The sequence below is a fragment of the Phragmites australis genome, chromosome 14 (assembly GCF_958298935.1).
Source record: "Phragmites australis chromosome 14, lpPhrAust1.1, whole genome shotgun sequence".
Taxonomy (NCBI): domain Eukaryota; kingdom Viridiplantae; phylum Streptophyta; class Magnoliopsida; order Poales; family Poaceae; genus Phragmites; species Phragmites australis.
The window spans coordinates 18752378-18776799 of NC_084934.1; the positions used below are offsets into that span (position 1 = coordinate 18752378).

Here is a 24422-nt window from a genome sequence, read left to right on the forward strand (position 1 = left end):
AGGTTCCTCCTCGATGGGTCGAGCTCATGAATTAGATGGTATCATCAAATGTCGTCCCCTTCGGCCTGTCAAAAGCCTCATGCTATATATTTTACCTTCGGTGAATTTAGCCCCCTTTGCATACCCGAAGGATATAACCTTTCTAAAATTGATGGTGTCTAACGAGACGGTTCGATTTCTAAAACATCAGTTACTATTTGTTTGTCTTAGCTGCCATTAATGCAACAGTTTGATTCCCAACACACGTCTTTTCGAGTACCCTTGAGCTAGCGTTCTGACCGCTATATAAGTGTTACCCTGCGATTCATTCCTTTTACTGTAAACATGCTGCCTTCAAGACCCATAATCTGCTTCCATCGCTCTGCCCGAAGCCACTTGACAACCTTCGCACCTTTAACCAAAGATGAGGCATCCTGAGTCGATGGCCCCAAAAAGCAAAACCGTGAAGCCGAAGGCCTACTGGGTTCGGCAGTCTAAGGTTGACGAAGGGGTCCTAGCCGAGCTGAAGAAAGAAGGCCTAATAAGCGATATTTCGAAAGTCTGGCTTCTGAAGGACTAGGAGATCCTGAGCCTAGAAGACGATGAAGCCATTATTTTTGTGGATTACTTCCTTGCGAGACTTTGCCTACCCTACGATGAGATGGTGGCGAAAGTCCTTAAATTGTATAAAGTCTTTCTTCATTAGCTGACATTGAACGCCATTGTCCAGCTCAGCCTTTTTGCATGGGCGACAATGTCAGAAGGAGCAAAGGCCTCCGCCAAAGTTTTCGTTGTCGCTCACCAGCTCCACCACCAATTGAAGCCAATTTTCATGGATAACGTGTAGTGCGAAGCCCACGGCTGCGTTAATTTATCTTACCATGTAGGCTTGGCTACGCCTGCCGCTATCGCAAATGGAACTGGTAGACAAAAAACACGAAAGATAAACTAGCAGAAACTCAATACTTGACCGACACAAAATAAATTGTTGAAGGACTAGACACAGCGGTGATTCTACCATAAAGTAGATAAGAAAGAGTGCCTTGTGTTTAAATGCCAAGATTACAAAGCAATCATACCCCGAATGTGATGCTGAAGCACTCCCAGTGGGCCACCTTCGAGGCATTTATGAGGTGTGCAAAGAACCTGAGAACTCGCGATCTCATCGAAGAGTTCATCGCTGCAGGGATTTGGCCACTGAGCAAAGGGTGGTCTATTCCATCCTTTGGGTTGAAGGGGCTAGAGGGGTTATGCCGCCCACAGCTTATTTTAGGGAAAAGCCTGGTATGTCTATGTCCTAACTCTCATTATACTTCATTTTTCTTGCTATTTTCTTAAGTTTTTCGTACTTTGGAACATCTGTGATGGTCGATGATGCAAAGGCCATTCTACACGCGTAGGAATTGGAGGAGGTAGGCACCCTTCATCAATGTGTAGAGGCGTCCGAAGCACACATGTCAAAACTTGGTGATCTTGAAAAGGACAATTAGGAACTCCATACCGCTTTTGTAGCTGATAAACTTGAAAATCAACGCCTAGTCGAAGCGTTACGCAAGGCAAAGCAACTTGCCCAGGATGTGGTCCAAAAACGTGTTGAAGTTTTGGAGCCAAAGGTGCTGAGGGCCAGTGAAGCTATTGACAAAACTCTTCAAGAGCTAGGTGCTTCGGCCTCAACTCCAGCCTTTGAACACGGCGACCTCGATGGTCATCTTAGATGGATTGCAGAATCATATGAGGGCCTTCGGCAAGCAACCCACTTGTATGATGATTTTTGCGCTATGATTCCTGGCCGCAGCCTTATACAATATTTAGAGATGACAGGTTGTGATCACCACAAGGCGCGTAGCCCTTCGTTCTGCTACCCCCCCCCCCCCCCCCGGAAATGTCGACCAGGGCGGGGTCGAAGGAGTTGAAGGCCGCCACCAAAGCTTTCACCAACAACTATTGGCGCCAGTACAGGTGCGACCTTTCCCTTCAAGAGGTGGAGAAAAACCACCGAAGAGTATGTAACTTTTTTATTTGCTATGCATTATCATTGTTTTATTATTCTCTCTTTCACTTTTTTTCTTGAATGGTTTTGGTTGTAGGCTGTCGCGAAGACTAGGGATGCTTTAGCTACTAAAGGACCCTCTATCCTGCCTACTTCACCGCATGCCCCTTTGCAAAATGTTGACGACGCACGAAATGTGACTGGAGGTTCAGAGCAAGTGTGCGCGTGGAGCAATACATTGTCACTACCTTTTGGAACTGAAACACTTGATGTTACTCAAAATTTTTGTAATATGTTTTTGGCAATCTTTTCTTCCTGCTCAGGTCCTCCCTTTCAGACTCTACGTAGGTAGTCGAAGATGTTGCCCCCATAATTACGATGCAAGATAACTTTTTTGTGTCATAGACTTGCTGGGACTCATTCCATCACCACCACCTTGACATGGAATTTGATAAATATTGGCGATTGAAGGCTAGGGTCTATGACGCTAGAAATGTTAAGTCAAAAGAATTTTGGGAGTCATTTCGCCCTTTAGACTTGGAGCTTTGAAGGGCCGAGTTGAAAATCCATAGGATAGAAGGAGAAGACTCTGACCCTCTATTAGGGCTCCTTGCGTCGAAGCTTGAGTTGATTGACAAAGAGTATATCCCAACCTCTCTATTGCACTTTTATTTATCGGTGACAACCTTAGCCTTTTCAAGGAGCACCATTTGTTGAAGGTCATGGTGACCCGACGGAGCCTTTTCCCGCAAGACGAGATATCGCTTTCCAACTTGGTCGTAGTCAAATGTATAAAAATTTTGTTGCATTTTTTCGTTGAGCCTTCCGCCACCAACTTTTTAGTCGTAGGGACCTTTGGTAGAAATGTGTGCGAATCATCGATAAAAAAAAAACACCACCCCAAACTTTTAAACCATAAGGATCTTCGGTAGCAACTTGCATGAAGCATCGATAAAAAAAATGCCACCCCCCCCCCAATTTTTAAGTTGTATAGACCTTCGGTAGCAATGTGTGCAAAGCATCGATCGAAAAACACCGTCGTCCCTGACTTTTAAGCCGTAGGAACCTTTGGCAGCAATGTATAGGAATCGTCAATCGAAAAAATGCCACCCCGACTTTTAAGTCATAGGGACCTTCCGCATGGGCCATCTAGTCGAGTGTTGCTTCGATAAATTCTTAGTGCATTTGCTCATATATTTTGATTTGAAGACCAATTGTATATTGGATGAAAGGTGTGTTCATCTTTGTTTTTGCGATCAAAGTTGAATTTTTTCTTTTGTCATGTGCATTATTATCATTTCTAATTCGAGTAATGCTTTAATTTCGTTCATACCAAAGTGTGTAGCCCCCACCTAGGTTTGGCGACATAAGTTATTTCTTCTTCGAAGCCGGAGGTTTGCTACCTTTGATTCAAGGCTGAGCAAGACTTCGGCCTTTTCCTTTTAAGTCAAGCGGTGTGCTATCTTTATTTTAAGATTTAACAATAATTAGGTTTTTTTCTTTTTAAGTCGAGAGGTGTGATGCCTTTGTTTTACGGTTTAGCAACACTTTGACCTTTTCCTTTTAAGTCAAGAGGTGTCCTGCCTTTGTTTTAAGGTTTAGCAACACTTCGGCTTTTCATGCGGGTGTGTACCCATCTTTAAGTCGAAGGGTAAGGTGTCAGACACACTTTGAAATTCCTTACATCGACTTTTTTCTGGCTGGCTTCGGCCCATCTTATTTTGTCGATTGGTGTGCATCCTTCAAGCGAAGGCTTGCATCACTCTGACGATGAATCATGCATGAATTCCATAGAAGCACATGCTTTCTTGGGGGTAATTTCATATAGTCATAAGGGTTTACAAAGGTGGCTACCTTGTTAAAAACCTAACGCCCTAATATGGGGTTCCCCCTATCAGGAAAAGAGTACAACACATCTGCATTTCTTGAATTGAAATGCTAAACTTAAAATTGCATAAAAGTAAATCTATTGCAGGTGCATTGCCGATTACTACGAAGCCCCCTTTTGACTTATTCGATTACACATAATACTTGCGAAGGTTGTCTACATTCCAAGTGTGTAGAAGCTCTTCTCCTTCAAGAGTAGCCAAGTGATAAGACCCATGCCTCTTTGAACTCTTCACCAAAAAAGGTCTACCTCATTTGCTTTGTAGTTTTCCCACAGTCGAAGTATTGGGAAGCCTTCGAAGCCCAAGGTCCTCCAAAGTGAACTCCTTCGGAGACACAATCTTGTCCCTCCATCTTTTTGTTTTCTCTTGGTACTTCGCCAAGTTTTCAATGGCCTAAACTCTGATTTCTTCCAGTGCATCTTTCGTTACTAGCTCTTCCTTCTGAGTTGTCTCAATGTGACACAAAAGTACAGGTTTTTACATTCCTCTAGAGTCATAACCTCTTTACCGAAGAGTAATCGAAACAAAGTGAAACCCGTTGGTCTGGTTGTAGTTGTCCTGAGTGACCACATGACTTTTGGCAACTCTTTGACCCACTTTCCTTTTAGGAAACCTTGCAGTTGCCTTGCCACACCAACCAAGATGTTGTCATTCGCCCTCCTCACAGCTCCATTGAATTGAGGATGGTATACCAAAGCAAAACGAATTTTGATTCCCATATCTTCACAAATTTTTTTGAAGCATTCGCTGTTAAATTGTGTGCCATTGTCAACTATTACTTCATGTGGAACGCCGAAGTGATAGATGATGTTTTGCCACAAAAACTTTTGAACATTTTTTGACATGATCTTCGCCATTGGAATTGTCTCCACCCATTTAGGGAAGTATTCAACTACCACTACAACATAGCAAAGGTCTTCCAGAGTGGTTGGCAACTGTCCTATAATGTCAATCCCCCACCGAGTTAAGGGCCAAATTAGTGGGATAAGTTGTATCACTGATGAAGGCATGTTAGAGTTCTTGGCCATGCACTAGCATTTCATGTAGCTACGGACTATGGCCTTCACATCGGGGATGGCCTTCGGCCAATAGAATCCTTGTCTGAATGCTTTTTCGATGAGTGCTTAAGTGCCAATGTGCGAGCCACACAACCCTTCGTGTATTTCTTTAAGCAATCTTTGCCCTTGTATCTAGGATATGCATCGAAGCATCGGTGCACAAACTCCCATCTTGTACAAATCAACCGCCACAATATTGTAGTTTCTTGCTCTTTGCACCATATGCTTTTCCTCTACTTGGTCTTCGAGCTCGTAATGGCCCCGAATGTAGGCCATTATGGAAGATCGCCAGTCGTTGCTCTTAACTATGGTGACATGACGAGCCACCTGCTGTGGGGCTTTGACAGCTAATATTTCATATTCTGATAAAAAAAACATCCGGAGGCATCATTAGTTATTGTGCCGTAGCTTTTGTGAGGTCATCAACCTTAGAATTGTTGTTTCTTGAGATTCTCTTGACAAGGAAACTCAAAAAATCTTTTCCCCTGCTTCACACGACTTGCATGTACTTAGCCAGCTCCGACTCTTTCGCCTGAAATGTCTTGTCAATCTAGCCTACGACTACCTGGGAATTTGTCTTGACTAGCACCCTTCATGCACCAGGCTCATGTCTTATGAAGGCCGAGGAGGACTGCTTCATATTCTGCAATATTGTTGGTTGATCGAAAATTGAGTCTGGCCGCGTATCACAATTTAATGCCCGAGGGCGAAGATATAACTACTGCGACACTAGCCCTTGAAGCCCCCCAAGCTCCATCATAATATATGATCCACACTGGGTCTAATGATACTTCTTCTTAGCCTTCGACCTGTGATGTTCAATCTGCCAAAAATTTTGCCAAGGCTTGAGATTTTATCACCATCTACGCGATGAAGGACAATATAAACGGTGCTATCTTCGTGTCCCATTTTCCAATTCTTTGCATCGCCTTGCGGTTTTCAAAACACCGTGAAGGGGAAAGAAAGTTGGTACCGTTATCTTGTGTGCCATGAAATAATGCCGAAGCTTTTGCGAGGCTATCACCACTGCATATGCCATTTTTTACATCTCAGAATAGAACCTCTTCAGACCCACCAATGCCTCTGAAACATAATATACTGAAAATTGTTGCAATTTTTTGTTGGTTTGCATTTGTTGCACAAGTACTGCACTTACTGCCGAAGGAGAAACCGCAGTGTACAATAATAACTTGGCCTTCAAACTTGGGCTAGTCAATGTTATGAGCTTTGTCAAATACTTTTTCAACTCATCAAAAGCATTTTGTTGCTCTGTGCTCCACCTAAACGGGTAGGAGCCTTTCAGAGTTTTGAAGAAGGGCAAGCTTCTCTCAGCTAACCTGGCAACGAATCGGCTCTGAGTCGCCAATCTTCCAGCCAATCATTGTATCTCTTTCCTATTCTACGGAGGCCTCATATCAAGTATTGGTTGTATCTTTTCTTGATTTACTTCGATGCCCCTTTTTGACACCAAGATTCCTAACAACCTCCCGGAGCACATACCGAATACACACTTTTTTGGATTCAACTTTAAACCCACACTTTAGAGTTTACCGAAAATCTCATGAAGGTCATCCTGATGATTGCCTTCTTTGATGCTCTTAATGACTCTGTCATCGATGTATGCAGATATGTTCCTTCCCAACTGCGACTGCATTCTAATCTGGATCAATCTAGAGAAGGTGGCCCCAGCATTCTGAAGGCCAAAGGCCATTCGTATAAAAACAGTATATTCCGAAATAGGTTTTGAAGCTTGTTTTCACCTCCTCCCCCCTTGCCATCCAAACTTGATGGTATCCCGAGTATGTGTCCAGAAAGCTTAACATTTCACAGCCAACTATAGAGTATACTAACTAGTCAATGTGCGGCAAAGGGAAGTCATCCTTCGGACATGCTATGTTCAAGTCTATGAAATCAACATATATTCTCCACTTGCCATTACTTTTCTTGAATAACACCAGGTTGGCCAGCCATTTCAGAGTGTAATGCTTCACGTATGACCCTAGCTTCGAGCAATTTGTGCACCTCACACTTCGCTATGTCTTCTCTTTCTTTTGACGTTTTTTGAAGCCTTTGTTTCTTTGGCTTTGCCTTCGTATCAAAAATCAGAGTGTGTTTGATGACATCTCTGCTAACCCCATGCAAATCCTTCGACAACCATGCGAAGACATCTTCGTTGTTGCGAAGGAATTCCATCATTCTTCGCTCATCTTCTTGTGTCATTTCAGCTCCTATGATCATAGCTCTTTCTGGTCTATCCTGACACAACAACACTTTCTTGGCTTGACCTTCGGGTGTAGCCTTCAGTACTCGCTGTGTCTAGAGTAGATTTTCGGCTTCTAAAGGCTTCGACAAAGGTCCTGTCATGGCATGAACGTTGCGCTGGCCTGGAGTAGTTCCCACTTCAATTATTCGCGCTATTTTTTGAACTCCCAACACCGAGATGACGCCTCCGAGGAAGTGCATTTTTCATGCACAAATAATCGTGGTGTGGTATTATCCCAAACTTGTTTAGTACCCCTCTTCCGAAGATGACATTATATGGGTAGTGTTGGTGTATCAGGAACCGGGGGTCCCTGAGGTCTGAGACCAGGCCAGCTGTCTGCCACGTGTCACCATCCCGCGAGGTCCTTCCCGCGGGATGAGGAAAATCTAAGTTCCGGGAGAAGGTGCTCGGGGCCACAGCCTCTGGTCCCCGAGCACCCCAGTCCCCCGACGACTCGCAAAATCTAAGTTTCGCGAGAAGGCGCTCGGGGCCACAGTCTCTGGTCCCCGAGCACCCCAGTTCCCCGAGGACCGGCAGAGTCCAAGTACCGGGAAGAAAGTGCTCGGGGAGGTGCCCGGTCACCCCGAGCACCCTAGTCCCCTGACGATCAGAAGAGCCAAGTTCCGGGAGAGAGTGCTCAGGGGGCTACGTGCGGCAGCCCCCGAGCGCCCGGTTCCCCGAGGGTCAGTGCAAAAGTGCTCGGGAGAGAGTGCTCGGGGTTGCACGTGGCAGCCCCCGAGCACTCGGTTCCCCGAAGGTTCGTGCAAGAGTTCTCGGGAGAGGGCGCTCGGGGAGGTGAATAGTACCCCCGAGCACTCGGTGCCCCGACGACCCAGAAGGGCCCCCGAGGGGCCCACCGATGAGGTGTCAACCAGTCAGAGGTCCGAGGCCGCATTTAATGGGCGTGCGCGGCCTGACATCCCCAACTGCTCCCGCCGCAGTGTCAGTCCCTGCCATGTTTTGGCAGAAAAGCGTGGGGCCATTAATTGCACGGGTCCCGTCCCGTATCATCCGGTGTGTCTCGGGATAACGTCGCCAGGATCAAGGCGTTCCGCCTGCCGCCCTACCGTGGCAGCGGAACAAGACAGGGCGGGCACGCCGGGTGCCTCTGTGGCTGCCCGGTGGGCCCTCTCAACGGCGCCCGTCGCCAGGGCGTCCACAGTGACGAGTGACCGGACGCGGGCCGCGTTTTTCCACCGCCCCTGTCACTTCGCCCAGAGGAAATGATGACGCCTTTCTCAGTCGTGGCGTCTTGGAACTTGTGCCCCTTCCTTCCCATTCGGGGTATGTCGCGGCAGGCGAGTGCATAAAAGGATCGGCATACAAAGAGAAGAAAAGAATCATAGAACAATTGAATTGAACACAAGCCCAAGCAGTCGACCGGGCCACACTCAGACGAAGAAGACGAACCCCACAACGAACCAAGCCAACAGACGAAAACATTGCAAGCAAGCCTGAGCAGAGCTCATGCCGAAGAACAAGGAGCCTCAAGCTCTTAGTTAGACACTATATTCTTGTAACCAGATATATCCCTGAGGGATCCCCCTCAGGATAAGTTATTGCATCCATACAGGAGTAGGGTATTATGCCCCCGTGCGGCCCGAACCTGTCTAAACTCCGGTGCATTTGCTTCCCTTTGCACTAGGTCGATCATCCCCCACCACCGGCCGTTGCATTTACTTTCACTTCCATTTATTTCTCCGGCGAACTTATTCAGGATCATCCCCCCGGCTGAATCTCTAAAAAGAGGTCTCTCGGGATCCCTGCGATAGGAGTTAATCCTCCGACAGCTGGCGCGCCAGGTTGGGGGGAACATCCCTGAATCTGTTCGTTTGTTTTCTTCCGTAGGAAAAATGGCCGGTGGACACCATCTCCAGCGTTCCGGCTCCACTTCCAGTGAGGAAATGCTGCCCGACGTCCAGGAGGCCCCAGTCGCTGCTGCGTATCAGCAGCAGCCACTATCTGCACGCACGGCTTTCCCCTCCCAAGGGGACCAGGGTGCTGGGCCCAGCAGGGCCGCCGCCGCCGCCGCGGGTGCACCGTCCGACCCCCAGCAGGTGGTCGAAACCCCGGCCGCCAGGTCCGCCTCTGGGCAGCGCTGGGTGCCTCTACGGCGTAGGCTTGCCTTCGGCGAGGCTGGCCCCAGAAGTGCGCTACTTGCGGCGCACGCTCTCCTCAGGCATCCGCCTGTCCAGGCAACGCCGAACACTCCGGAAGGCCGGTGTTTCCAAGACGTCGTCGCCCTGGTCGGCACTGCTCGCCGCCAGGTGCTGGCCGGGAGTTCTCGCGCCACCACCCCGCGTGGCGCTGCCAGAACTGGCTCATCAACGGGCAACGTTCGCCCGGGCCGGGGGGCCTCCAGGCGGAGCGCCACCCCCCTGGCCGCGTCCGAAGCCCAGGACCTCCGCTTGCGTCTCAACGAGCGGAGGGGCCACGAAGATGCGTGCGTCACTCTCGAGCGCCAGCGGGAAACCCGGCAGGAGGCCGAGGCAGAGGATCAGGCTTCCTCTTTCCCGGCCCACGATCGCCAGGAATCCCCGGCTCACCGGCATTCGCCACCAAGGACTACCGCCCGCGCCACGGGGTACGGCACCGGTTGCCGTGCCTTTACCACTCAGCTCCGTCGGGTCAAATGGCCCTCCAAGTTCCGCCCTGAGCTACTGGAGAAGTACGACGGGTCCATCGACCCCGTCGAGTTCCTCCAGATCTACACTACGGCCGTCCAAGCGGCCGGGGCAGTGAAAAGGTAATGGCAAATTATTTCCATGTTGCCTTGAGGGGCTCTGCCCGTTCTTGGCTCATGAACTTACCCCCAGGGTCTATTAGCTCCTGGGATGACCTCTGCCACCAGTTTGTGGCTAATTTTCAGGGCACATTCACGCGCCCCGGTTTGGAGTGCGACCTCCACGCCGTCAAGCAACAGGAGGGGGAGACGCTGCGGCGCTTTATTCAGCGCTTCAGCCAGGTCCGCAACACCATCCCGCGGGTAGCCCCCCACACTGTCATCGTCGCCTTCCGGCAGGGCATCCGCGATGAGCGGATGCTCGAAAAGCTAGGTACGCACGAAATTGAAACCACTGCGGAGCTCTTCGCACTGGCCGATAAGTGCGCCAAAGCGGCGGAGGCCCGGGCATGGCATGCTCCGCGCCCCACCGCCGACCAGCCAAGTTCTTCCCGTTCCGACAGGCGGGAAAAGAAGAAGAGAAGAAAACGCGAAGCCGCTCCTGTCGAACCGACCCAGGGCCCCCCATAGGCCGGCCCAAGAGCCCGACCGCCGGCAAGAACGCCGGGCGGCCGTCGACAGACGGCCCGCGCCCGCAAGGGCCCCTGCCAGGGCCCCGGCCCCCGCGAGGGCCCCGGCACCAGCTAGGGCATCGGCTCCCGCAAGAGCCCCGGCACCTGGCCTGGCTCCTGCTCCAGCGAGGGTCCCCGCTCCCGTGGGGCCCGAGCTAGGCAAATGGTGCCCCATACACCAGACCAGATGGCACGATCTCACAGAGTGTCGTACGGTCAAAGGTCTCGTCGAGCAATGCCAGAGGGAGCATGACGAGTCTCGCGGGGGAGGCGATGCTGAGGCCGCCCCCGGCAACACCGAGCTCGGCTTCCAGGAGCCCGAGCATACTGTCGCCTTCATCGACGGAGGCTCCTACACGCCTTCCTCGCGACGTGGCATCAAGGTCATGCGGCGCGAGATGTGCTCGGCAACCCCGAGCGAGGAAACCGCTAGGCCCCTAAGGTGGTCGGATGCCCCGATCACGTTCAGCATGGCTGACCACCCCGCGAGTACTATAGCCCTGGGGCGACTGCCCCTGGTAGTGTCCCCCACCATCTACAATGTCAAGATCGACAGGGTGCTGATTGATGCTGGTGCAGGCCTCAACCTCCTCTCCAAGGAGGCTTTTGAAAAGCTGCAGGTGTCCTCCAGGTGCCTAAGGCCGTCGCTCCCATTCTGCGGAGTGACACCCGGGCACTCCCTGCCCCTCGGGCAGGTCGAGCTACCCGTGACCTTTGGGAGTCGGGACAACTTCCGCACGGAGAACGTCCTCTTCGACGTCGCGGAGCTCCCCCTCCCCTACAACGCCATCCTCGGGCGTCCGGCGCTCGCCAAATTCATGATGGCCGCGCATTATGTGTATCTCACGGTTAAGATGCCGGGCCCAGCAGGCCCCATCTCCGTGATTGCCGACTCCGGCGGCGCCGTCTCTTGCGCCGAGCAGTATTACATGGCTCTGGTTTCAGCACGGGCCGAAGTTGAAGGCTGCACAGGGGGCCCGGGACCCTCTTCATCCAAACCCCGACTCGCCGCCGACGCCTCTGTTCCTACGAAGGAGGTCGTGGTGGGCGAAGGCGCTACCCAGGTCGTCCGGATCGGCGGTGACCTGGGTAGCAAATAGGAAAGCGCGCTCGTCACCTTCCTTCGGGCCAACGCAGACGTGTTTGCATGGCAACCGTTCGACATGCCCGGGATCCCCAGGGAGGTGATCGAGCATCACTTGGCGGTGCGCCCGGACGCCCGCCCGGTGAAGCAGAAGATCCGGCGGCAGGCGCCTGGGCGCCAGGAGTTCATCCGGGAGCAGGTCAGCAAGCTCCTTGATGCCAGATTTATCTGAGAGGTCCTCCACCCCGACTGGCTGGCAAATCCAGTCATCGTCCCGAAGGCCAACGGCAAGCTCCGCATGTGTGTGGACTACACCAACCTAAATAAGGCTTGCCCTAAAGATCCTTTTCCCTTGCTCCGCATTGATCAAATTGTAGATGCAACCGCAGGATGCGATCTTTTATGTTTTTTAGATGCGAACTCCGGGTATCACCAGATTCGCATGGCTGTTGAGGACGAAGAAAAAACTACTTTTACCACTCCGGTGGGGACTTACTGTTATATGTCAATGCCTTTTGGTTTGCGCAATGCTGGGTCTTCTTTCCAGCGCGCCATTCGCATTACCCTTGATTCGTAGGTTGGCCGCAACGTCGAGGCCTACATCGACGATCTCGTGGTCAAGTCCCGAGACCGCGCCACCCTGCTCGAGGACCTTGCCGAGACTTTCAACAGTCTCCGCACCACCCGCCTCAAGCTCAACCCCGAGAAGTGTGTCTTCAGGGTGCCGGCGGGCAAGCTCCTCGATTTCTTGGTTTCCGGCTGAGGAATCGAGGCCAATCCAGAGAAGATCCGGGCCATCGAGCAGATGCAACCCCCGGCTTGACTCAAAGAGGTCCAGCGTCTCGCCAGCTGCATGGCAGCCCTCGGGCGCTTCATCTCCAAGCTCGGGGAGCGAGGGCTCCCCCTCTTCAAGCTTCTGAAGAAGACCGGTCGTTTCGACTGGACGCCGGAGGCCGAACAGGCCCTCCGCGATCTGAAGAAGTACCTCACCTCACCACCCGTGCTGGTGGCTCCCTCCGAAGGCGAAACCCTACTGCTCTACGTATCGGCCACTCCTCAGGTCATAAGCATGGTGTTGGTGGTGGAGCGCAACGAGTGCGCGGGGCCAGGTGCTGGGTCCCAGCTCCCGGCCGCCCCCAGGCACTCCCTAGTCCTCGCGGCTCCCCCCGGGCTGGGGGTCGAGCCCGAGCACTTGGCTCCCCCCCCCGGGCAGGGGGTCGAGCCCGAGCACTTGGCTCCCCCTGAGCAAGGGGTCGAGTCCGAGCACTCTACTCCTCCCGACCAGGGAGTCGAGCCCGGGCACCCGGCCAACCCCGACCACGCCGCCGAGCCTGGGGGCTGTAACAGCCCCTCGGGTAAAGCCACCGCGAGGTCCCATCGGGTACAACGACCGGTGTATTTCGTCAGTGAAGTCCTCCGGGAGGCCAAAGCAAGGTATCCCCAGGCTCAGAAGCTGCTCTACGCCGTGCTCATCGCTTCCCGGAAGCTGCGCCATTACTTTCAAGCGCACAAGGTCTCGGTGGTTACCGCGTATCCGCTGGGACCCATCCTCCGGAACCGAGAAGGCACCGGGCGAGTTGTCAAGTGGGCGGTGAAGCTGGCGGAGTTCGACCTGCACTTTGTCAGTCGCCAGGCGATCAAAAGCCAGGCGCTCTCCGACTTCGTGGCAGAGTGGACACCCGTCCCCGAGGTCATCCCAGAAGAGATTTCTGCGTATCCCGGGCACGGCGCGCCCGGATACTGGGTCATGCACTTCGACGGTTCCCTCACGCTGAAAGGCGCGGGGGCCGGAGTGGTTCTCACCTCCCCAACGGGTGAAGAACTCCAGTACGTTGTGCAGCTGCAGTTCCGCGCATCCAACAACATGGCGGAATATGAAGGCCTCATCGCCGGCCTCCGAGCTGCAGTGGGGCTCGGGATTCGTCGCCTCCTGGTCAAAGGAGACTCCCAGCTGGTGATCAACCAGGTGTCCAAAGAGTACCAGTGCACGAATCCTCATATGGCGGCGTACGTGGCAGCAGTCAGGAAGCTGGAGAGGCGCTTCGATGGCCTTGAGTTGCGGTACATCCCTCGCCGCGACAACGCTCTGGCCGACGAGCTCTCCCGCCTGGCCTCCTCCCGTGCGCGCGTCCCTGTCAGAGTCTTTGAAGAAAGACTCGCACGGCCTTCCGTCCTGCCTGCTGAACAGGATGAAGGGGAAACCTCGAACCCAATTCAAGGGACCCCGGCGGTGCCTTCAGTGGGAAGCCCCGTCAGGGTGCCGCCGTCCGGCGAGTGTGCTGCACTCGCTGAATGTTCTAAAGATGCCTCGTGGATGTCCGACATCCGAGGGTACTTGAAGGAAAAGTCCCTCCCCGGGGATGAGGTGTCTGCCGAAAGAGTTGCTCGGCAGTCCAGACGCTATGCCATAGTAGATATGGATCTCTACCGGCGTAGCGCAGGAGGTGTCCTCTTGAAATGCATCTCCCGGGCAGAAGGCGGTGAGCTTCTCGCTGAGATCCATGAGGGCGAGTGCGGTGGCCATTCATCATTCCGCACGCTGGTCGGGAAGGCCTTCCGGCAAGGTTTCTACTAGCCTACAGCTCTCCAGGATGCTTCCGAGCTGGTTCGGCGCTACAGGGCGTGCCAGTTCCACGCAAAGCAGATTCACTAGCTAGTTCAGGCTCTTCACACCATCCCCCTGTCATGGCCTTTCGCGGTCTGGGGGTTGGACATTCTGGGTCCATTCCCCCGAGCAATCGGGGGCTATGAGTACCTCTACGTCACCATCAACAAGTTCACCAAGTGGCCGGAGGCGGTCCCAATCATCAACGTGACCAAGAACACGGCGCTCCAGTTTATCCACGGCATCACCAGCCGCGCCACCGGGGAGACTCCATTCTTCTTAGTGTACGGCACTGAGGCAGTCCTCCCCTCTAAGCTCACTCTAGGCTTCCCTCGGGTGCATGCATATTTTGAGGGTAAGCAAGAGCAGCAAAGGCGCGACGATGTCGACTACCTGGAAGAGCACCGGCGGCGTGCCGCCGTCCGGGCGACTCGGTACTAGCAAAGCTTGCGGTGCTACCACCAATGCCATGTCCGGGCACGGTCCTTTGAGGTGGGGGATCTAGTTCTCTGATGCGTCTAGTCGCGCGAAGGAAAGAATAAGCTATCCCCTGTGTGGGAGGGTCCCTTCACCGTGATCGGGGTCCCGCGAGAAGGTTCTTTCAGGCTGGCGGCAGAAGACTGGCGACCGCTTCCCAACCCGTGGAACATCGAGCACCTGCGCAGGTTCTACCCGTAGATGGCTATGCTCACGGCTCAGGTCAACCAAGTCGGGGGCTCCCCCCCCCCCGCCCAAGTTGACCAGGGGCTACCGCTAGCTGGGTAGGTAAGTCACCCAACCTTGTAAAATTTGTCAATTCAATGTAAATATTAATGTGCAGTCGTATGTCAGTTTCTTTTTTCCGGATTCCATATGTTTAAGCTGTCTGGTGAGGTGCTCGGTTGTGCGAGAAAAGTTCGCTCTCTTATTTTCCCCGCTGATAAAAGAATCCCGATCGGTATGCGCGCGGGCAGCTGCCACTGACTTACGTCCGATGTGGTAGGCTGTGGTGTTCGGTATCGTGGCTGATCTCCGGGCACTACCGAGTCCCTGGGTGCTCTGAGTAATCCTATCGCCCGAGCCGCTCGGGTAGTCCGAAGCTCAGGCCCCAGGGGCGGGCTGTCGGTGCTCGGTCTGGTCTGTCATACCCGGGCGCCACCGAACCATAGGACCTCTGGGTTATGCCTCTGCCTGCTCTTGCCCACCGGTCTGGGTATTCGAGAGGTCTCGGGTCAAAAACGAGAGCAGTCTATAATAAGTACCGCACTGATAGAGCGCACCAAGCAAAGAAATTCCCTATTCTCTCTTAAGTCACGGGTCGACAATCAAAGCAAAAGCAGCTCGACCACGGGGGCCTCGATGCCCAGGTCGCTAATCGGCCCCAAGGGTCCTTGGGTGGTCCTACCGCTTAGGCATGAGTGGTCGAGATCACCCGACCCCGGGATCCTCGGGTGCCCCTTGACGCTCGGGCACCCCGGCTGAAGGAACCAAGCCCCCGGGCACCCCGAGAAGGAGCGCACGCTCCTCCTGGATCGGCCGGCCGAAAGGCCGACAGCTGTCCGGTGAGTGATTAAATTAAGATAAATTTACGTTCAATAGTATTCTGTTCCCGAGTCATCCTCGGGGGCTCTCGTATTCTAATCTGCTCGGTGAGATGATCTCCTCGCGCACAAAACCCTACCGTGTGTCTACTTTTTTCTAGAACGACAGAACGGTCCGTAGAAAGGTGTACCGTATGTGCGGTAATGTCCGACCGAAGTCCTTCGTGGTGGTCGTGGTGTTCGGTCTGCTTTTAAGGGCCCCGAGCACTACCGAGTCCCTGGGTGCCCTGGGTAATCCTATCGCTCGAGCCACTTGAGTAGTCCGGAGCCTAGGCCTCAGGGGCAGGCTGTCGGTGCTCGGTTCGGTCCGTCTTAAGCCCGGGCACCACCAAACCATGGGGACTCTTGGTCGCATTCCCGCCCGTGCGTGTCTCCGGTCTGCTGACTGAGTGGTCGCGAGGTGAAAAAGTATTCACTGGTCATGGCGTGTTCCGTGCTGGATCGATCCATCTCCCGAGCAAGGAAGTTCGTGTCTTTGTCTCTTGACTCAGTCGATGCGGACTCGCGAGGGCTCGGGGGCTGAACGCACCAAGAAAGACAATCGGGACGACTTCGTTCTCGGGGATGGAAAGGTGGGGAACAGTCCGACTGAGTACTCCCCGGGGCTTCAAGGCAAAACATCGGAAGAAACACTAAGTACTCAAGAACACTGGAGTTGCAAGCCCAAAGAAAAACGCAAATTATATTCACAAGGAAAATACAAGCATTTCTAAGGGATCGCTCCCATATTTACATCCAGCCAAGACAAAAATAAAGAAGAGGAAACTACTACAAAAGCCTAATCGGAGGCAGAGTCGGCATCGGAGTCGTCTTGGCCATCCCCGGGGGCTGGCGGCGGCGGCACTTCCCGCCTGAAGCCGGCCGCCACCTCGGCAACGGTGCTCCGAACTGCTTCCCGGGCGGCCTCTCCCTCAGCTTCGACCACTCCTTCCCGCGCTGGCTCCAACGGGAAGTTCGAGTCTCTGCTCCGGTAGCAGGCCAGGACGTGCTCGGCCACTGCTTGGGCCAAGCCGCGTCCTTCCCGGGCGGTGAGCTCCTGGACGGCCCAGGGCAGCGCCTCCAGGCGCTCGCAGACTTGTTGAAGCCCCAGGACTTGTCGTGCGGGGCCATTGCTCTTCTTGTCCGCGACGAGTCGCCCAAGGCCGGCCCTCTCCACGGCCCGCCGCATCCACCCGAGTACGTCCTCCAACATCTACTGCAAGTTGACCCGCGAGACAAAGGCAGCCTCGAGCTTCTCCTTCGCGGCCCGCAGCTGCTCCTCGAGTCCCTGGCCCTCGGCCACGCCAGAAGAGCCGGCGTCGGTTGCCGGGCCAGCGGCTTGCTTCGTCCGCGCCACCAGTTCGGACAAAGCGCGCTCATGGGCGGTTAGCTCCACCTCGTGGTTAGCGTTCTCCTCCTCCCTGGCGGCAATGGTCGCCGCCGCCGCTGCAGCCTCCCCCTCCCGGCGGGTCAGCGAGTCTTCCCGGGCGCCCAGCTCCGCCGCCGTAATCTCGTTGTCGACCTCCCGGATGGAGACGTCCTCCTCCCACCGTCGGACATCTCCGTCCGTTCTCTGGAGCTCCTCCTTCCAACGTTGGAGGCACGCGCGCGTCCGCTCGGCCTCGCCCTCTCGTCGGGTTAGCTTAGCCCGGAGGTCATCCGCCGCCTTCTCGCGGCCGGCGACCGCCTCCTCCTGTTCCCAAGCCCGCGCCTCCCTGGCAAGGGCCTCGGCAGCCTGCTGCCGTGACGCCTCAGCCAGGCGGGCGGCGTCTTCTTGCTCCCGCGCGAATTCGGCGCAGGCGGTCTTCAAAATCTCCCGTTCCCGCACGACCTCCGCGCGGGTATCTTCCAACAGCTTCTGCTCTCGCCCAGCCGCTGCGCGGGCCTCTTCCTGGGCGTTCGCAAGCTGCGCCCTCTCCAAGTCCAGCCGGGCGCGCTCCGCTTCGAGCTGCCCCTCCTTCGCGTCCACCGCCGCGCTCAGCCGCTCGACCGCCACCTGGACGCCCTCGATCGCGGCCAGGAAGGGGTCGGCAGGCCGGCCGAGCGCCGGTGGAGCGCTGGTTTCCCCGTGATCCGCCTCCGAGGGGTTCGGGGTCCCCAAGGGTTGCCACACGATCATCCTTCCCGGGCTCGGCACGCCCGGGGTAGGTTGGACCGGCGCCGGGCGCTCGGGCGACGGCCGCGTTCCTGCCTCGGCCGCCGCATCCGCCCGCCCCGACAAGGCCGCTGCTTCCGCCACCATCCGCCCCGGGCTCTGCACGCCCGGGGTAGGTTCCACCGGCGCCGAGGGTTCGGGCGACTTCTCCATCCTCCCCTCGGCCGCCGCATCCGCTGGCCCCCCTGCCATCGCTGCGTCCGCCTGCCTCGGCTCGGCTGGCGGGCTTGGCTCTGGTGCCAGCGCCGGTGTTCCTTCGCCCTGGGCGGCGCCCGTGGGTGGCCTGCAGGAGATAGGCGAAGGTCAAAACTGAAGTCTAGTTCGGGTGAAGAGCGCCCAAGAAAAAGCAAAGAATGAAACTTACGCAGTCGTAGTTCCCCGATACTGCCATTTGGCCGCCAAGAGCCTGAACTCCGGGTCCAGCAGTGCCGGCCCGGAATCCTCCCGCCGCCTCTTTCACCGGGGGCTCGGCGGGCCGCTGCGCGGTCTCCAGGTGCCGAGTCAGGCCCCATCCTCACAAGGCGTGGCTCTAGGGCCGGGAACGCCGCCACCGCAGATGGCGACGGCGGGGAATCCGGCACGGGGATGTAGATTCGGGGGCGCTTCCCCCGGTCTCCCGGCGCCACCGTCGCTGCGATTTCGGTGGTGCCCTCTTCTCTGGTGCGGCGGCTGCTCCCCGCAGCGGCTCTACCGCTGGCTTGCGGCTCGCTGCACCCGGCACCCAGGCCACCGGCCCGCACCGGGCTGCTCGCAGCCTCCTCGATGGCCACCTCGTCCAACCCAGGGAGCTCGGGGGCCTCGGGGCTCCGGCTCCTCGGCTGGTCGACGAGCCCCTAGGCGTCGAACTCCGGAAACTTCGCCAAGATCGCCGCGCGCTCGGGGTTAGCGCAGAGCGCCATCTCCGGCCACGGGAGCACCGCCCGGCTCATGTCCTCCACGCCGGTCACCACTCGGGTCATGCCCCTCAGCTCTGCTGGGCCCAGATCCCAGCTTGCGCCGATTTGGGTCCGGGTGATATCTTCGGGCGCGGTGTAGAGCCACCACGGTCGGGCCCGCTCCCGCAGGGGCGCCAGGCGACGGCGCAAGAAGTCCGCCACCACCATTACCGAGGTTAGCCCGGAGTCGCGCAGGAATCTGATGCGCTCGAACACCGGCTCCAACCTCGCGTCCTCCGGCGGCGGCACCTCCCATGTCGACTTCCGGGGCTCCGCCGCCACTTCCGGTAGAGCGAGACGATCATGGGGGTCGACGTCGACGAAGAACCAGTCCCGCCACCACTTCTCCCATTTGCTGCGCAGCACCTGGCGGATGTACTGCTCCTCCAAGCCGTCTCGCAGCCGAAGATTGCAGCACCCTGCGACGTCCGCCATGCTTTGGCAGAGAAGCGTGGGGCCATTAATTGCACGGGTCCCGTCCCGTATCATCCGGTGTGTCTCGGGATAACATCGCCAGGATCAAGGCATTCCGCCTGCCGCCCTGCCGTGGCAGCGGAACAAGACAGGGCGGGCACGCCGGGTGCCTCTGTGGCTGCCCGGTGGGCCCTCTCAACGGCGCCCATCGCCAGGGCGTCCACAGTGACGAGTGACCAGACGCGCGCTGCGTTTTTCCACTGCCCCTGTCACTTCGCCCAGAGGAAATGATGACGCCTTTCTCAGTCGTGGCGTCTTGGAACTTGTGCCCCTTCCTTCCCATTCGGGGTATGTCGCGGCAGGCGAGTGCATAAAAGGATCGGCATAAAGAGAGAAGAAAAGAATCATAGAACAATTGGATTGAACACAAGCCCAAGCAGTCGACCGGGCCACACTCAGACGAAGAAGACGAACCCCACAACGAACCAAGCCAACAGACGAAAACATTGCAAGCAAGCCTGAGCAGAGCTCCTGTCGAAGAACAAGGAGCCTCAAGCTCTTAGTTAGACACTATATTCTTGTAACCAGATATATCCCTGAGGGATGCCCCTCAGGATAAGTTATTGCATCCATACAGGAGTAGGGTATTACGCCCCCGTGCGGCCCGAACCTGTCTAAACTCCGGTGCATTTGCTTCCCTTTGCACTAGGTCGATCATCCCCCACCACCGATCGTTGCATTTACTTCCACTTCCATTTATTTCTCCGGCGAACTTATTCAGGATCATCCCCCCGGCCGAATCTCTAAAAAGGGGTCTCTCGGGATCCCTGCGACAGGAGTTAGTCCTCCAACAGGTAGGGTATATCAACAACATCGAAGACAATATTTTCAGTCCGAAAATTTGACCCTTCGCCAAAAGAGACCGATATTTCCATCTTGCCCAAAGCAGTGGTTTCTTTGCTGTAGGGATCGGTGGCGTCCTAAGAGGGGGGGGGGGTGAATTAAGACATCTAAATCTAATTGCCTCCAATAAAGACACTTTCCACCAGAATTGAAGCTTTCATATCATAAATGAGGTATAATTGCATCTACATTGTCTCAAAACATCATGGTCATAGATTCATCTCCATCATTTCAAAATCTAGAGCAATTTAGCAAATAAAATTCAAATAGAAATGGATTGGAGAGCAAGTTATACACCTTGGAACACCTAGGGCATGAGGATTCCTCAAAATTTTGAAGCTACCAATATCCTAGTGAGCAAAAATGGCCACCACCGAGCAAGAACAGAGCTCCTCTCTATTGTGCTCGAGCTTGCGGAAGGAGAGGGCGACTTTTATATAGCTGGGACATCAGTGCTGGCTCATTTAACCAGCCAACAGTGATGTTATGCTATCACTACCGGTTGGTGGATTAAGCCGGCAATGATGAGGGAGCAAGGCATCACTGCCGGCTCAATCCATCAACCGGCAGTGATGCCCCTTATCACTGCCGGTTCATAAGTCATGATGATTGATTCTTCCCGCGCGGCTTATGAACCGGCAGTGATACCCCATCACTGCCGACCCATTAGAAACCGGTAGTGATGGGCTGGCATATAAGGCCAGTTCTGTAGTAGTGAATGGACGTGTGTTAAGTGTCTTGCACACCGCTGACGTGTGTTAAGTGTCTTGCAAATATGGTAACGTGTAAATCACGACTCATGGAGAAAGTTGGACAACCTCTGCAGAGTATAAAATCTAATATATCAGTCGTGCTCACGATCATGAGAGATTTGGATCCTCACATAATTAGTTGGTTTGGGTTATGGTGATGGATATGGTTTTGGTGACAGTATAGTCATGGTTATGGTTTGCAAGATGGTTAGCCTTAGGTGATGTTTAATGGTTAGATTAATTGAGTCACATTCACTTAATGAGAAACCAAGTTAAAATGTGATTTGGTTTATACGTGATGAGTGATTGACAAGGTTGTCGATTTGGTTTGTTGCATTTTGGATTGTTTGAGCTTGGTTTGAGAATTTTGATTATGGACTAACTGGAGTTGGAGTTGGACAAATGTGTTTGCTTGTCTCATGGTGTGTAGGTGATGGATGCAACTTGACGGTTGATGGCGAGTGATTAGGGCTAAGCGGGTGTTTGGTGTCGGACGATCAAGGAGGCCGGGCAGAGTCAATGGTGATCTTAGTTGTACATGTAGAGGTCAAGAAAAGCATGAAACAGAGGATGAAGACGACGTGTTGATAAAGTCAAGAAAAAGGGATGCCGGTGCAAACAAGGTGGCCTGAGGGATCTGGAGTGGGAGAGACTTGCTAGCTGTTATGATCGCAAGATAGAGTACACGTGTCGATATCAGAGCACTTGCTTAAGGTGTAAGTAAATGGCGAGTCACGCTTTAAGAAGCATGTAGAAGGTTTCACAGTTGGGACTCAAAACTGTGGGAGGATTGGAGGAGTATGTGACACCATCGTGAAGCTTGCATCGATATGAAGCTAAGTTGTGAAGGCACCGAGGCCGTTCGATGGCCGGAACAAAAAATGGATCAAAATGCCCTCAGTGGTAGGTAGGAGTGTACTACAAGAGAGAGGTATTTTGGTAAGAAGCTAAGAAAACTTAGGGGTCAAATTTCCTAGGCCTAAAAATAGAGGGCTGGGCTATGGGAGAGTTTGAACTAGGCACTTGAACCCCTTGTGCCACCCATTTAAGAGCCTAGTGCTAGGGTTTTAGATGAGAGGAAGGATGAGTGTTTAGCCTATATAATAGGTGTGAGTTTCGAGAGGAAAATCATTGTTATTTTTCTAAAATAGGGCTGACCTCTTTGAGTAATAAAGTTTATGTTTTTGCATATGCTTGAATTTCCTTCTTTCTAGTTTCCCTCTATTAGTTCCTCTTTTTTTTGCAACTTTTCAATCTCGGTTGTGATTTTTGTTTTTGTGCTTGAGCTGAATTTTGTCATCTTGTTGGAGTTAATCTTCTATTTGCTAGAGGCACAAAATTCACGTACAAAAGTACACAATTGGGTATTGAATCCTTTGCCTCTAATCCATCAACTTGGAGGTTTTCTTCACCCGGTGATTATCTCCTTGAGTTTTTGGTGTTTCTCCTAAAGATCTAATTTTTGTGTGAGGTTGAGTCATAGATTAGTTTGCTGTGGAACCTAGGGTATGATTCTAACCATGAGACCCACCTTTTGTTAGATTTTTAATTTTGGTTTTTGAATCAGAACCTCCAGGTTGAGCCTAAAATTCTGCTGCGTTGCTCTTTGAGGTGGTTTCTTCTTGAGACGCGTTGGGTGAACAATGAGTAGGCCATATATTTTGCAAGAAATTTATAAGGCACATATTCACCTCTCTCTAGTCACCTATCTTGGTCCTATAATTGGTATCAGAGCTGATTTGATCACTTGTTTACTTTGACCAACTTTGTGATCATTAGGCGACAATGGGGAGAAGTGGGAAAATTCTGTTCTTCGATAATTGAGATTTTTTGTACTGGAAGGTGTGCATGGAGGCTTATCTCCTAAGCCAAGGAAGTGCAATATGGGATATTATAGACTCCAACTATTTTATTCTTATTGCTCGGTCTTCTCCGGCTCAGATTGAACAATATGAGGCCAGCAACAAGGCTCGTAATATATTGTTCACTAGCCTAAGTCGTAATGAGTTTGACAGAGTTCAGCACCTCCGTACTGCTCGCGAGATCAGGCCGACTCTTAGTGTCTTTCATGAGAGCACTAACCAGATCAAGGCCAGACGCCAGAGTATGTACAGCCAGGAATACCAGATGTTCGTATAGAACCCTGGAAGTATTTGGATGTTATATTTGCTCATTTTGATGGAATTGTTAGCAACCTTAGATCTACTGGTATTTTTCCCTATTCTGACCATGATAGTGATCAAGCTTCTCTATGCTCTTGACCATAGCATATGGGAAGTTAAGATCTCGAGCATTGAAGAGTCACCAAGTGATGACAAGTTAACTTGTGATAAACTCTTCAGCAAGCTCAAGTCCACTGAGATAGCCAATGTGGCTCAGATCGGTCTCGAAAACTCCCTATCTCAGAACATGGCGTTGGTTTCTGAACCTAGTGGTGGCAATCAGACTAGAGCTAGTTTTTCTTGTGCTAACACTTCACAGAGTGGATTTGCATTGTCTTCTTTGGTTTCTATCATAAAGGAGTAGGTGGTCGCACTGGATGATGAGGACCTTACACTCATTGTGAAGAAGTTCACTCATTTCTACAACAATATAAAAGACCAAAGGAGAGAGGGTTCTCACACTTGTTTTGAGTGTGGTGAAACCAATCACTTCAAGGCAGAGTACCCTAATCACAAGAACAAAGAGGACAACGACCACAACTACAACAAGAACAAGAAGCCCTTCTTCAAAAAGAACCGTGACAAGATGGCCAAGAAGGTGGCTAAGATGGCTTCTAGGGCGTTCGTGGTGGCTCTCAACGATATTGACACCTCTTCAAGCGAGGAGGAGAGCTCCGAGGAGGAGGAACCACAAGTGAAGAGCAAGAAGAAGGCCAAGAACTTCACCGGCCTTTGTTTCATGGCGGATGACAACGACAACGACAACGACCCCGAGCTTGATCCTTCCAAGGTATTGCCTTCCTACGACCAGTTTTTCATCCAAGTTGATACCTTGAATAATGCTCTTGTTAGCCAAGATAGGTTACTTAAGAAAGCTATGCGTGAATTGAAGGATCTTATATCTAAGTATGAGTCTGTGTCTACTGAACTTGCATTGGTTAGGTCTAGGCCTGATGTTAAGGAGTGTTAGAGTTGTTTGATTGTCACGACTGAATTTACCGAGCTTCAAAAGGTGCATACTCAAGTTGTCAGTCGTCTTGAGAGTGCCGAGAAGAAGCTCCTTAAGGAGGACTCTAGGTCTACTCTCTTAGTTGCTTGCAAGAATTTCCCTTTGCTTGCAAAGGATGTTGAACTTAAAGACAAGCGTCTTAAGAAGCTAGAATCTAGATTGGAGAGTGTTGGGTGTTCAAATGATGTGCAGCCGAACTATTTCACCTACATAGTCTTTCAAGACAAGCTCAGCTAGGTTAGAGGGCAAGTTCAAAAAGTTTTTGACGGAGAATGAGTACCTCCTTTCTCCAGTGGAGAAGTGCTTAGAGGGTAAGGGAAAAATGAATTTGATCTTAGCCAAGACCAAGATGTGTGCTGACAAGACGAGTT

The 24422-nt window shown here is 53.1% G+C and overlaps 1 protein-coding gene across 1 annotated transcript in view; it reads left to right on the forward strand.

Moving 5' to 3' along the window:
* The first annotated feature begins 1861 nt into the window (after positions 1-1861).
* Positions 1862-24422, forward strand: part of LOC133890292 (NAD-dependent malic enzyme 1, mitochondrial-like) — a 33107-nt gene continuing 10546 nt past the window's right edge. The window contains exons 1-2 of the mRNA XM_062330706.1: positions 1862-1981; positions 2067-2256. Coding sequence (XP_062186690.1) covers positions 1862-1981; positions 2067-2256 — 310 coding nt within the window. The remainder of the gene's footprint in view (positions 1982-2066; positions 2257-24422) is intronic.